Source organism: Stegodyphus dumicola, chromosome 5, assembly GCF_044657685.1.
Source record: "Stegodyphus dumicola isolate Sdum_Otavi_A_Nest chromosome 5, ASM4465768v1".
Taxonomy (NCBI): Eukaryota; Metazoa; Arthropoda; class Arachnida; order Araneae; family Eresidae; genus Stegodyphus; species Stegodyphus dumicola.
The window spans coordinates 207,568,850-207,582,475 of NC_140772.1; the positions used below are offsets into that span (position 1 = coordinate 207,568,850).

The 13,626-nt window shown below is 34.7% G+C and overlaps 1 protein-coding gene across 4 annotated transcripts in view; it reads right to left on the minus strand.

The window, feature by feature from the left end:
• Window positions 1–13,626, minus strand: part of LOC118202787 (uncharacterized) — a 101,287-nt gene that overhangs the window by 63,430 nt on the left and 24,231 nt on the right. For 3 of the 4 annotated variants that reach the window (XM_085817592.1, XM_085817591.1, XM_085817590.1), the window contains exons 5-6: window positions 7,821–7,889; window positions 1,003–1,121 (exon numbers count right to left, since the gene is read on the minus strand). In XM_085817592.1, the coding sequence (XP_085673718.1) occupies window positions 1,003–1,121; window positions 7,821–7,889 (188 nt within the window). The remainder of the gene's footprint in view (window positions 1–1,002; window positions 1,122–7,820; window positions 7,890–13,626) is intronic. The other variant, XM_035374983.2, reaches the window with a different exon arrangement.

A 13,626-nucleotide genomic window follows, 5' to 3' on the forward strand; every position in this document is an offset into this window, starting at 1 on the left:
ATCTCGTACTTTAATTAAGTTTTTCACATTCTCTAGGTTAAAAACTTAAAAATGGTCCAATGTCACAACAGGAATGACTATCCATCACTGTTGCCAAATGCATAAAATAAAGGGTACTTACATATTAATGCAACTATCTAGCCAATTTTTAACTGAAGAAAAAGGGAGAGTGTTTAAAATTGCAAGCTTTTTTAAATTTATGCATGTTTTACCTTTTACTTTAACATTTATCCCAAAAATCAAATCAATAAGCCTTCTTACAAATATGTTTCTGTTCCTTTTTTCCCAATGGAAATTTTATGAGTGCTTTAAGAATAAATTTAAAACAGTTATTCCCTTGATGACTTTTAGTAAAATGCTATATTCTTGCATAAAGTTGTCACAATTTTCTCTGTTGCAAGCAAATTTCAGGATCACATATTTTAACAACTGAGTTTAACATAAAAGACATTATTTTGCTATTAAAACATCTGGAACTTGCAATACAACAAAAAGAATGCATAAGGAAATAACAACATTACTAAGTAAAAAGAAGAATTATGTAAGGTTGCCTGAAGAATTGCTATGGCATGGTTACAAGAGTTTGATGCATTTTGGAGATTTAGCGACTTTTTCTAAGGTGGTTGCATTAATACATATTACTATTTTAGAAACAGATAATAACAGGAACTTTTGCTCAGTAACAGAAATCACAGGAAGCATATTCATGGCCTATCTAAGGAAACTGAAAACAATATAAGGAATTTGGAATACAACAAAAAGAATGCATATGAAAATGGAGACACCATTTATTAAAACAGAAGAATTATGCATGGTTCTGAAGAATTGTTACGGAGTGGTGGCCCAAGTAGTTTGATGCATTCTTGAATATTTGGCGATGACTTCTAAGGAGGTTGTGTTAATATTAAGTTCTTTTATTTCATATGAATCAATGGCACTTTAAATAGTACAAAAGCAATACAATCAACAGATAATTAAGACAGAAACTCTTCAGCCACTAACTTCTGCATAAGTACGATTTTCTGGAACTGATTCTTCATTATTTTGAGGCCATCCCTTCCAGGAAGATTGATCCAACCCTTTATGACGAGATATTTGGCTATCTTCATTCACCGGATAAGCTTTGGAAATAAAGTATTATTTAATGTTTGCATGTAAAAAAAATGCAGAAAATCTTAACACATAGATGATACATTTGCTCAAATAAAAGACAGTCTCATATATAAAACAACACACACACATGTCTAACACATAAACAATCTTGCATTTTGAAGACAGTTTACCAGAAAAAAAAAAAAAAAAAAAAAAGTTTGCATAACTTTATCAGAGCTTAAAATGTTGAAGAAATTCTGAGTGAGAACATATTAAAAAATTTAACACTATCTTTAGAGGAAAAAAAAAAAAAAAAAAAAAAAAAAAAAAAAAAAAAAAGCAGATATATATATTTACTTCTAACTTAAACAATAAGAGACATTTTTAGCACATTTTTCAAGATTTAGGCTGCATACTTAAAACACATATGGTTTTTAGGACAGCATTCTCATATTTGCGACAAAAGGGTTCGTAGCTACATTTTAGTTAAAAAAATAAGCACTTTTCAAGCACATTTTAAGAAAAAAAAATAAGCACCTGCCTAATTACATTATACACAACTGCATAACCTTAAAAAAAATTAGACTTGTAATTTAAAATATGAGAAATGCAGTATTTATTAAAAGAGAATGAGGTAGAAAACAATTACCTTTTATTTTATTTATTTTTTTTAATTTTAAACAACAGTTCAATTTACAGAACTAGTTTACAATGAGAGAAAAAAAAAATGATGAAATTTCAGTTCAAAATAGAGAAAATAAATAATAATAAGCCATATTTATTCTTCCACTCATATAATATTTAAATAATTTAACTTAAATCAAAATTCTGAACATTTTCTAAATTTTCATTGTACAACAGTTTTCTCTTAACATATATTGCAAGCAAAGTAATTTAAGTAAAAAAGAGGAACATTTCTGAAATCAGAAGACGGGAAATTGCTTCATGCAGTCATCCTTTAACAGTAAAAGCTTAACTAACCCGCATACTCAGAAATTGCCGAATATTCTGGATAGTCGAGCATAACTGGAAAAAGAGGGGTAGATTGTAGCCGTTCTTTAGATTTTTTGGCTAAATAAATGCTTTGACATTTCAATATGTGCATCATATAAAAATAGACCAACGGAACTGAAAAATATTCTTCTTAGCAAAGACAGTAAAACTCTTTTAAGTGTTCATAAACAAATCTCAGAACAAACATCAAAATGAATTACCTCTGCAAAATATCACAAATGTTATTGCACAATATGTGCGTCATAATTCTTCGCGATATTATGCAATTGGAACAAAAGCTGTGGGTATTCGGAGAAAAAAGAACTAGATAAAGGGAAAAAAAAGAGACTTAACGATCTGGGGTGTTTTTCATTCTAATTTTGAACAGACTGTGTTAAATTTCCGGAATAGAATCATTCTTCGCTTAGGTTGGTAGACAGCAGAACTTTTAGTCCTATTCAATTCAGATTGAAAAGTGGAAAAAAAAAAAAAAAAAAAGGCCTTTAGCTTGTTTTGCAGTGAACTGTAGCGGCTTCCATATTCGAGATTTTGTGGAGAAAGGGAAGAATCTCCCAACCTCTGTACTGTATAATGTATTGGGGGGAAAAAATGAAATTATTTTGAATATTTGATTACTTTCCCTTTATTTAAGCCATTCCGAATATTATTCCTTAGAAAGCTAATCTGTGTTAAAACACACTTATCCATTTTTGGAAGTTTATACTTCAGCAGTTACTGCAACTATATTAATATAAATATTCATGCTCATAATATAAGCATAACGATCATAATAAACAAGAATATGAACTGACCACACGGAACGAGAATGCAAATTATTAAAATCTTGATAGAAATTCAAATGTGCATAGTATTTGGGTGGGAGGAAAAGAATACCTAATGACTGGATTTTCTACCGCTTTCGCAATTCTTTGACCAATAGAACGACGTGCACCTACCTGTCTGTACTCTCGTGCACACCAAAGGTTACGTTAATGCAGAGAAAGGTGGAAAAAGCTATTTCCAGGAGTATGATTCACCAACGTTCCATATAAGGAAGAAAAGTTATTTATTTAGTTTTGGCTTTGGTACGGTAAAAAATGCACGTTCAATTAAAAAAAAAAAAAGCTCTAAAAGCAAAATATAAGCACCTATAAGGGTCTTTATATTTTATTTTCAAACATAAGGACTTATAAGCACTTGTAAGGATTGCTATGAACCTTGGACAATATGAAAATACTGTGTTACAAATAAGTTCCAGGTAATTTCAAAGACCAATCAAGGCAAATAAAAGGTAAGAGAACTATATTTATAAATGCCCACTAATATACTCTTTCTGCTTTATACATACAGTAGAGATGCCCAATACATTGTTCGTGAGTCATATGTGGCTCGCATTGCATATCTGGCCCCTTCTTGATCCTGTGAAGTTAAGTACCAAGAAGTGAAAAGAAAAATCAAATTTCAGTTACATCACACATTCAGGCATATATGACCAAAGCTTTCTTCAAGACAGATCTTCAGAGAGATTTGAGCAGACGTGCTATTTTACACTAAATGTTGCTTAGCAACATTCCTCTAAATGCTCCGCTTGTCATCACTGTGTCACAATGGGTTGTTTTGGACCGAAATGAATGCTATACTGTCATTCTTTGATCCTTACGAACACCTTCATCGTGCAAGGTCTAGTTATTTTATGAAGCTACTATCAGCCTCTTGACATTTTTAGAATCCAGCAAACACAGAACAAATTTTCAAAGTGCATTTAACTGATTTGTTGGTCACTTATTTTACGTATGTTAATCATTAATTTTAATAGATATTAATGATTTTGTAGTTACCCTAATCATGTCATCATATGAGGTGGAAAAAAAGGAAAATGTACCTAGAATTACAACTTCAGCAATGAATGAGAGGACAAATAATTTTCATTAATTTTAAGAATAATTGTATTTGTTTGATTTATGATACAATAATATCTGTTTGGAAAAATGAGCCACATTTAATGACATGATACAACAGGTTTCATATATATATTTAAGGTTGCACATACACATGTAATTCTCAAAGAGGATCAATTACCCAGAAATTCTGTCATTCTTAGTATAGAAACTATGTCTCAAAACGTCAGAGGACAAATAAAAGATGGTTCACAAAAGTGCATTTTCTTGTGTACAGTGTGATGAATCAACAGATATCTGCAATGTAACTCCAGCAAACATTTTTAGAAGACCTAACGACCACTTAGTGAAGGAAGATATACTGTCAGTTTTGCCACTACAAGGCAATACACATGAAAGAGACATATACCAAGCCATGAAGAACCATATAACTGAATTGAACTCTGCTTCAAAAACTTGTTTTATTAATGACACATGATAAATCTGCTATGATTGATTCATCATATTATGTAAGAATCATTCTGCCTTTCCAACCTTTTTTAACTACCACTGCATCATCATCATCAGCAGGTTAATACATTACAAACACACCATGAAATTTGTCTGAAAAATCATAAATTATACTCGTGCTACACTATTCCAGAACAAACTCTTCAAAGTATTCTGAAATTAGATGGCTTAGTAAACGAAAGTCCTGATTTTAGAGCTTCTTCCAGAGATAAAAAAATTTTTAGAATCCAGAAATGAAACTTAGAAAAACTTAAATAGATCACAGCTGGTTATCTGATTAATCAGTCTTTCTTACACACATAATAACCCAGATGAAAAAACTAAATCTTAAACATCAGAACAGTGTATTACAGCAGACTTACCGAGTTAATAGGAAGTAAATGCATTTAAATTAAAATTAAATTTGTGGAAAATATGTAACATTTTATAAGTATGTATATGATCTATAATAAAAAAAATCTGAAAAGTTTCAGATTTTAATTAGTCGCCCAAAAAGGGTTTGTTAAAGCTTTTTACACTTTCGCTGAGCTCGCAGTCTGCTGTTACACTTATTCCTCCTAATACACCCTTTTTTTCCTTTAGCTTTATTATTAAGCATCGACTTACACCATATACAATTAAACAGCAAAATTACAAAAATTTTAAAAGCAGTATATGTTTAGAATTCTTGAAGCAGCATGAAGTGTTGGATATATATATCAGGGATATAATAAAATATGATATTGGTACTGAATTTCTGGCATTTGAAGACAGAGATATAAAAAATTATTTCTATTCTAAGAAATAATTGGTGACCTCAAAATTAACCATTTTAGATTTGGTACTCTCCCCCTGAATTAATACTTTCTCCCAAATTCGAGATCATTCAAAATAAATTACATAAAACTGCTTGAAAAAGGCAACAAAGTAAAATTAACCAATCATGCCTTAGGTTCACATATGAACTTACACAGTATAAATACAGCTTCACAAGGAACTACATTCCTTTTCTCCTGACTTCTGCCATGCAAACATCTCCATACTGCTTATGCTTTCCTGCTTACGCCATACTTTTAAAATAAGTCTACATAAAAAATTTAACAAAAATCCCATTCTTCTTACTCTTGTAAAAAGCGTCGAACAAATAAGTGGGTGATACTGCACTTTAGCAAAAAATTTACTATATTCAATGATGACTGAAAAATAATTTGTCTGCCAAAGAGATGATTTGACATGTTTAAAAATAAAGATGGCGATTCTTCAATTCAGTTTTGTTAGCTGCTTCATCAAGCCATCACCCTCACCCACCACTATCTTCAAATGCCAGAAATTCAAGTATCAAATCCCCGACTGTGCACAAAATATTAAATTTTTTTTCAATCTGTTCATGGCGCAACAGATAAATCACAAAATATTTAAAAACAGCATATCTTTAGAATTTCTGTCAGAGCATTCGAGATCACAATGTTTTATGCCGTACAAAAATGCCACCACTCGTTTTGAGATTGTTTAGTTTGTTAATCAAAACGTTTATTTAAGTTCTCCAAAATATGAAATAGATGATAAAATAAATTCTCCAGGTGCCCATGTTCTGGTGAAGGACCACATTATTCAAAACTGATGGCTCTAGGTACTGTTGTTTACTCACAATGCGAGAAGCACACATACATTCATGCAGATCCATTATTTAATTTCTTTAAATATACGAGGGCTATCCAGAAAGTAGATTACGTTTTGGAATAAAAAAATAAACAAAGTATAGGAAACAAATTTTATTATATACAGATGAAAGCCACACTCAAATACTACTTTTCTACATAGTCACCATACAAATTAAGGCATTTATCGTAGCGATGTACGAGCTTGGAAATTCCTTCGTCGAAAAATTCGGCCGCCTGCGCCTTTAACCACTTCGTTACCTCTTCTTGCAGCTGTGCGTCGTCTTCAAAACGCTGCATAGCTAGCCACTTCTTCATTGCTGGGAATAGGTGGAAGTCGCTTGGTGCCAGGTCGGGACTGTACGAGTAAAGAGTCACCATCCTTATGGTAAGCGTCCAAAAAGTTCAACGCTGCAGCCATTCGCTGATTTTTGTGGTCCTCTGTCAAGATTTTTGGAATCCATCTTGCACAAAACTTGTGGTAACCAAGCTTTTCGCTGATGATTTCGTGCAACAAACTTCGCGAAATTTGTGGAAAACTCAAAGAAAGTTCCGTTATTGTGAAATTTCGATTTTCACGGACTTTAGCATCGACTTTTTCGAGAAGTTCGGCGGTCACTATGCTGGGTCTCCCACTTCGATCTTCGTCGTGAACATTGGTTCGGCCATTTTGAAATCTTATGACCCACTGACGCACTCCACCTTCAATGATAATGTTGTCCCCATACACTTCACGAAGCTGCCGATAGATTTCTATCGGTTTACAGTTTTTTGCAGTCAGAAACCTTATTACTGAGCGCACCTCGCAGCTCGCGGGATTTTCAATTAACGCAGACATTTCAAACCGTCACAGTATCTGAACGGAGCACAACACGAACCTCTCGCTAGCACGGCTAGATGCAGACTGAGCTGCGCAACGCTCTGACCCCAAGATGGCCGCGCTAGCCCCGCCCCTAGCGGACACAGACGGAAACGTAATCTACTTCCTGGATGGCCCTCGTAATAAAGAGCAATAATATTTGCTGGTAACAATTTGAAAAGTGAAATGACATTGACTGTGACTCAACACAAAATGTTTCAAGACTAATGCCCGTTTTGGGCCTAAAAAAACATTGCAAACAGACTTTTGAATACTCACAGATGAGAAAAATTATTCACTTTTAAAAGAAACTTTTTATAGTCATTTTCAACAATAGGATAACAAACAAAGAACCATCCAAAGAACTGCATGAATTTAGCCATAGCATTGTATGTACCAGAATACAATAAGCTCACAGAGGACATGCAATGTCAGATTTCACATTAAAATACGCTTTTCCTATATTTAATTTGCAACTTATTGAATAATAAATAATAATTATAATAAATACATAATTATATCTTTTTCTTTAGCATATTATACTACATTTTTATACTCTATATATGTTTATAACTGAAGTATTAAAAGTGTAAAACATAACTGCAACTCGGGGAAAATTTCTAAATTTTGAATTGGCTTGCATTAAAGTTAAAACATTAGACACCACTGACATACAGCACTTTTTTTTTTTTTTTTTAATATTTACAGAAATGTTATATTTTCAGGAAAAAATAAACTTAACATTTTATATTTGATTTATTTTAACAAGTAAACACATCATGAGTTAAGAGAAGCAAGTATCCAAAACACAAAGAAACTGAAATAACTCACATTTATTTACAGTGCTTTCTTTGGCAGTATCAGCTGGTGTATCAACAGACCCTGTAAGAAATTGAAACACTTTTTTTTAATGCAAAAAGCTTTTTAACCAAACATACACTAAAAATTTATTGTTATGATAATTTACAAGCATATATGGTCATTGAATATGTACTGGCTGGAAAACATGGGTCACATTCAGTAACATAATAAAATAAAGGCACAGAAAGATTGTTACCCTTTAGCATCATTACAGAAACTGAAAACCTAATTTTAATATTAACACAGATAACTTACTCATGATTGCAACAAAAGAAAAAAAATTCATTTCTTAGAAAACTGAAGATCATAATTTAGCTTCAATTTTCAATATGCAAAATTATCTTTAAAAATGTATAAAACTTGTAAATACCAAATTACAGTCAAAAATCTTGATTCCGGACGTCCATAATCCGGACCTCAAAGCTACAAACTTTCTGCACATGCATAAACGCATAATGCGTTTACGCATGCGCATAATACCTTTACGCATGGGCGTTTAATGTATAACAGACAGTATAAGCTAAGCTAAAATTATCTATTTCAGTTAATGTTGCAGATTGCGTTGTTCCTTAATCATCAAATTGGATCCGGCTTATTACTTTTTGCAGACTGTTAGAGCAATTTTATAAAAGTAAGCTTGAACTTTCGATTATGTTAAAAAGAATTTCCAATTCTGGAGCTGCCAAAGGATCTACAAAGCGAAAGCATGTTTCGATGTCCATCAATCAAAAAGAGGAATTGCTGCAAAAAATGGATAAAGGCGTATCCTTTGTTTTTCTAACTATTCCGAAATCTATTTATCAATTTCACGCTGCTCTGCGGTGGTGGGGGGAAACGTTGCGGCGCGCAATGAACTGGAAGTTGATCTGTCAGCACTATTCTTATCTTCAGGGCAGATGTTTTTATTTTATTCGGCTTATAATTCCTTACTAAATGTAGCATTTCATCTCGATGTACTCCATCTTTGATATGCTGTAAATCAAATTTCTCCTCATTATAAATATCACGAATACACATCAAATAGTTTTCTGGTCGCAATTTTCTAATTTCGACTATGCGTAATGTATGCTTTACACATATGAGCATTGAAAGAAATGTTTAATAAAGTAAACAAATAAATATTAAGCTTTTTTCTTTTAAATTTTGATATCCTTTAGGTCATAATTGCTCTTTATTTCATAAATTATGGTTTCATATTTTTAATTTTATAATTTCTGCATGCCATCTTACCAGATTTAAATTGATAATCTATAATCCAGAAAAATCGATGATCTGGAATCGCCGAAGTCCTGAGGAGTTCGGATTAAAGACTTTTGACTGTATTTACTTTTATTCTAGTTTGCATTAAAAATGCATAATACTTTTTATTCCTGCAAAAATCTTTGACTAAATCATCAGATTCTCAATCTCTTGTTCACATATAACTTATCATATTTCTGGTAACGATATAAGTTTTACTAGAAACCTTAAATTGCACATCTATAGCTTTAAAATACTTCAAGTCAATTTTAAAATTATTTGAATAAACATAACTAAACTACAGCTATTCCCTACTTTTTATATTTTATCAAACATACACTACTCGACATTGAAAAACACAAAGAATTGGCGAGAAAGTGATGAAACTCAGCAATCAGAGTGACAGCACAAAATAATAAGTGATCTTTATTTTGAAATGAAATTCATAATACTGAGTAAGAACAGCGTCAGCTGAGCAGGTTGAAGGACTACTTGGTGGCGATATACAAAGCAAGACATCTAGGTACAGAGTCAATGAGACTAGGGATGGTGTCTTAATGACTAGCTCTCCATTCCCTGTAAACCATTTGCCACAATTCATCTGTTGAACATGGGAATGATAGAATCTGTAAATGGCATCCAATCACATCCCCAATGTGTTCAACAGGTGATCAGGAGAAAACAGTGGCCAGGAAAGCATCTGTTCACCTTGCAGAGCACGTTGACTGATGCTTGCATTGTTCGGGCATTATCCTGCTGATAAAGAGCATTGAACACTCCCTGAAGGAAGGGGAGTGTCATTGGCTGCAGCACATTATACACGTATTTTTGGGCTGTCATAATGCCCTCAATACGAACTAGGAGTGACCTGAAATTTTATGCAATTGTGCCGCTAACATGATGCTGCGTTCTTGCGTGGTGGGATGTTCTACAATTGTTGCCAGATTGGACCTATCTCCACACTCATAAGTGAGGACTATCATTGAAGAAACAGAAGCGTGATTTATTTGAGAACACGACTCTGTGCCATTCCGTCCTCCAGATCACTCGAGCCCAGCACCATTGTAGATGTTGGCATAAATGATGTGGGGCTCAATGGCAGTCTTCTTAACAGATGCCACGAGTACAGCCCACTAACCACCATTGGTTTTGGTTGATATGGCAAATGGTTCTGGTCAATATGGAAACATCCAAGTGTGTTTTGAACATGCTGCAGAATTACTGGTGCACCACCACTTGTTTGCAGATGCATCAATCCATGTGGGCTGACATCACTCTACCTGCATCGGCACCCCTCGAACTTGCCACATTTCCTTGTTCCAACCATTGTCCACACAGCCGGTACACTGTGGCAGTGTCCAGGTGCGTGTCAGCTGAGATTTGCCATAGAGACTAACCTGCACTTCTCAGCCCGATCACCGTGCTCCCTCGTAAAATCGTCTGTCTGCTGGAATTGCCTCTGGTGATGATGGCCTGGAATTCTCTGTTATTATACACGTCCTCTGAGACAAGAATAAATTTTCTCTGAGGATTTCGCTAGCAGAAACAACGGCATGAAAATTTAACACTCTGCAGTTTCCTTCCCTTATATCTTCTTCAATGTGTGCTGGAGAGCTGCACATTTGACATCATTTGCATAACTTGAGGAAGTGTATCTATCATGAAATTTGCAAAATTTTCAGGCCACTCCTTCTTGGTGTCACATTTTCAATGTTGGGTAGTGTGTTTATATATATTCTTTTACATTTATTACTCTGGTTTTGCATATTTTTATATTTTACTTCAGTTACAGGGTAGCTTTAATTATTCAAAGTCATCAAAACATGTTTAAAAAATTTGGTTAATATGGGAAATGCCTGTAATGAATAACTAATTTGGTAAATTCAAATCTCTCTCCAGTTAATATTTGATTCTTGAACCATTACAATTTCTTTTAATCATTATTTCTGCATTCATAACATGCTTATTTTAAAGCTTCAAAATGATTGAAAAAATCAATTTCATTAATAATTAAATTTTAACAAAAAATTATGAAGACTAAAAATTAACAAATTAGAATAAACAGTAAATTGCCACAAAGACTAGGATAAGTGATTGAGAAAACAAGACTTTCAATCAAGTTTTACAATTCTGATGATATGAAACATCAAAAATACACAGTAACATTAAAAAAATAATAATAATAATAATAATAATTAATCTATGTTACATCCATATCTCAATTTCAGAACATTTTCTGACAAACCATTTTTCAATATGGAGAAAACTCGGCTCCTGAATGCAATTCATTCCTGAACGACTTCAGCATTTGAAATGTTCATACATCAAAATGTTTTTCTCATAGGAATTAATGTAAAATACACTGGTGTGCAAAAATTAAGGACGAAGTCGAAAAATTAGCATATCAGCTGAACGAAGAGGCAGAGCGGACAGAAAGACCAATCAGGAGATTAAGTAAGGTGATGTACGATAACACATGCGCAGATATGCAGGTAGACGTAATGGGGGAGTGTCTGAGTAGTATAAAGCATGTTGTCGGTGTAAGATCAAAGAGATTGCACGCCGTATAGCAATTAAAATCACACCGAGTTGCTGGCTCAGCGAGAAATGGCAAATAATCAATCTGTTAGACGACATCTGGATGCTTTTACCCGAGGTCGAATCATTGGGAAGTTGGAGGAAGACCGCAGTGTGACAAGTGTGGCTGCAGAGTTCGGAACTGCTTCCAGCATCGTTTCACAACTTTGGAGACAATTTCAAACTACAGGAACAGCTATCCGGGGGTTTAGTAGTGGTCGTCCTTGAGGAATCACACCCGCAGATGACCGGTATATTGCCTTACAGGTCAGAAGAAACAGGTGGCAGACAGGGGGAGAAATCGCTAGACACACGACACAGGCGACTGGATGACCAATATCGCGTTTTACCGTAGCCAGAAGACTGCACGGTGGTGGTCTGTTTGCACGATGCCCTGTATGGTGTGTACCTCTAACGCCTGCCCATCGGAGAAGGCGTTCTCTGTGGTGCCGGGAACACCGGAATTGGAGAGACAATGAATGGGGACGATTACTCTTTACAGATGAGAGCAGATTCAGTCTGAGTAGCGATTCTCATCGCATACTCATCTGGAGAGAGCGGGGAAGCCACAATCATCCCTCGAACATCATTGAAAGGGTCAGGTATGGAGGTGGCGGTGTTCTCGTTTGGGGAGGCATCATGCTTGGTAGTCGTACAGACCTTCACATCTACGACGCAGGTTCAGTCAATGGGACACGTTATTGTAACGAGATTCTTCTTCCATATGTGCGTCTTTTTAGAGGCGCTATGGGTCTGCAGTTCCTTTTCATGGACGACAATGCACCATGTCATCGCACAGTAGCTGCCGAAGAGCTCTTAGAGAGTGAGGATATTGAACGTATGGATTGGCTGGCATGATCTTCGGATCTCAATCCCATCGAGCATGTATGGGATTTTCTAGGCAGACGCTTGGCAGCTCGTACCTTACCACCAGTAACGATTCCGGAGCTTCGATTGGCGCTGCAAGACGAATGGGCAGCAATGCCTCAACAACTCAGTGACACCCTCATTCTCAGCATGGGCAGATGCTGTGAAACCTGCCTAGCAGTCAGGGGAGATCATATCCCCTATTAAAGACCGGATGTTTCTTGCTGAACACCCGTTACAGGGATGTTTCGGCGTTCAGTCGCATTGCGCTCCATGCTACTTTTTCAATAAAGCTTCTTTTTATCCCTCTGATTTCTCTTTTAGTAAGTGTTGCTTACATTACTCATGTCCTTACGTATTGGGGATCTTACGGTATTAAATGTGCTGATTTGGAAAGCTTTTGTACAAAGTTATATTGAAAAAACCGTCTCGTCCTTAATTTTTGCAGGCCAGTGTATATCAATCTATTCTTGGACTACAGATGATTGTTTATTTAAACTTTAGAAAAGTATTTTATGTGCAAGTTCATAACATAAAACTAAGATAAAAATAATGCTAAATAAATGTTAAATAATAAACAAATAACTTAATTTTACCATTCTTGTGGATGGCATAAGTGCAGGGTAATGGGGAAGAGAGAAAGAAGAAATATTATTTGGATATTATTCACAATTCTCATATGACTTGTATGTTGCCACTGGAAACCAAGTTTCAAGGACTTCTTTTATAAGAAGGCTTCACGAGATAGCGGTATGTGCAAGAAGACGCACAGTTAGCGTCCTGTTTGGTGCAAGACAGAGGAGAATGTGTTTAGCATTGCGGTGCAATTCTGAAATTAATATTAACAAATACTACTTAGACAATAAACACCTTAGACTAGACTTGTGCTTATTACAGATGAGATTTAGCCTGGATACTGATTCTTCACATAGTTTGAACTGGAGAGAGCTTGAACACGATACCATCCCTCCATCAGGGAAAAGGATCATTACAATGGCATTATGTTGCACAGCCCCACACCCCTGCATGTGTTTGACAGAGGTTCCCTGATTACTATGAGGTATAGAGAGATCTTAGAGCTCTGTGTTCAACT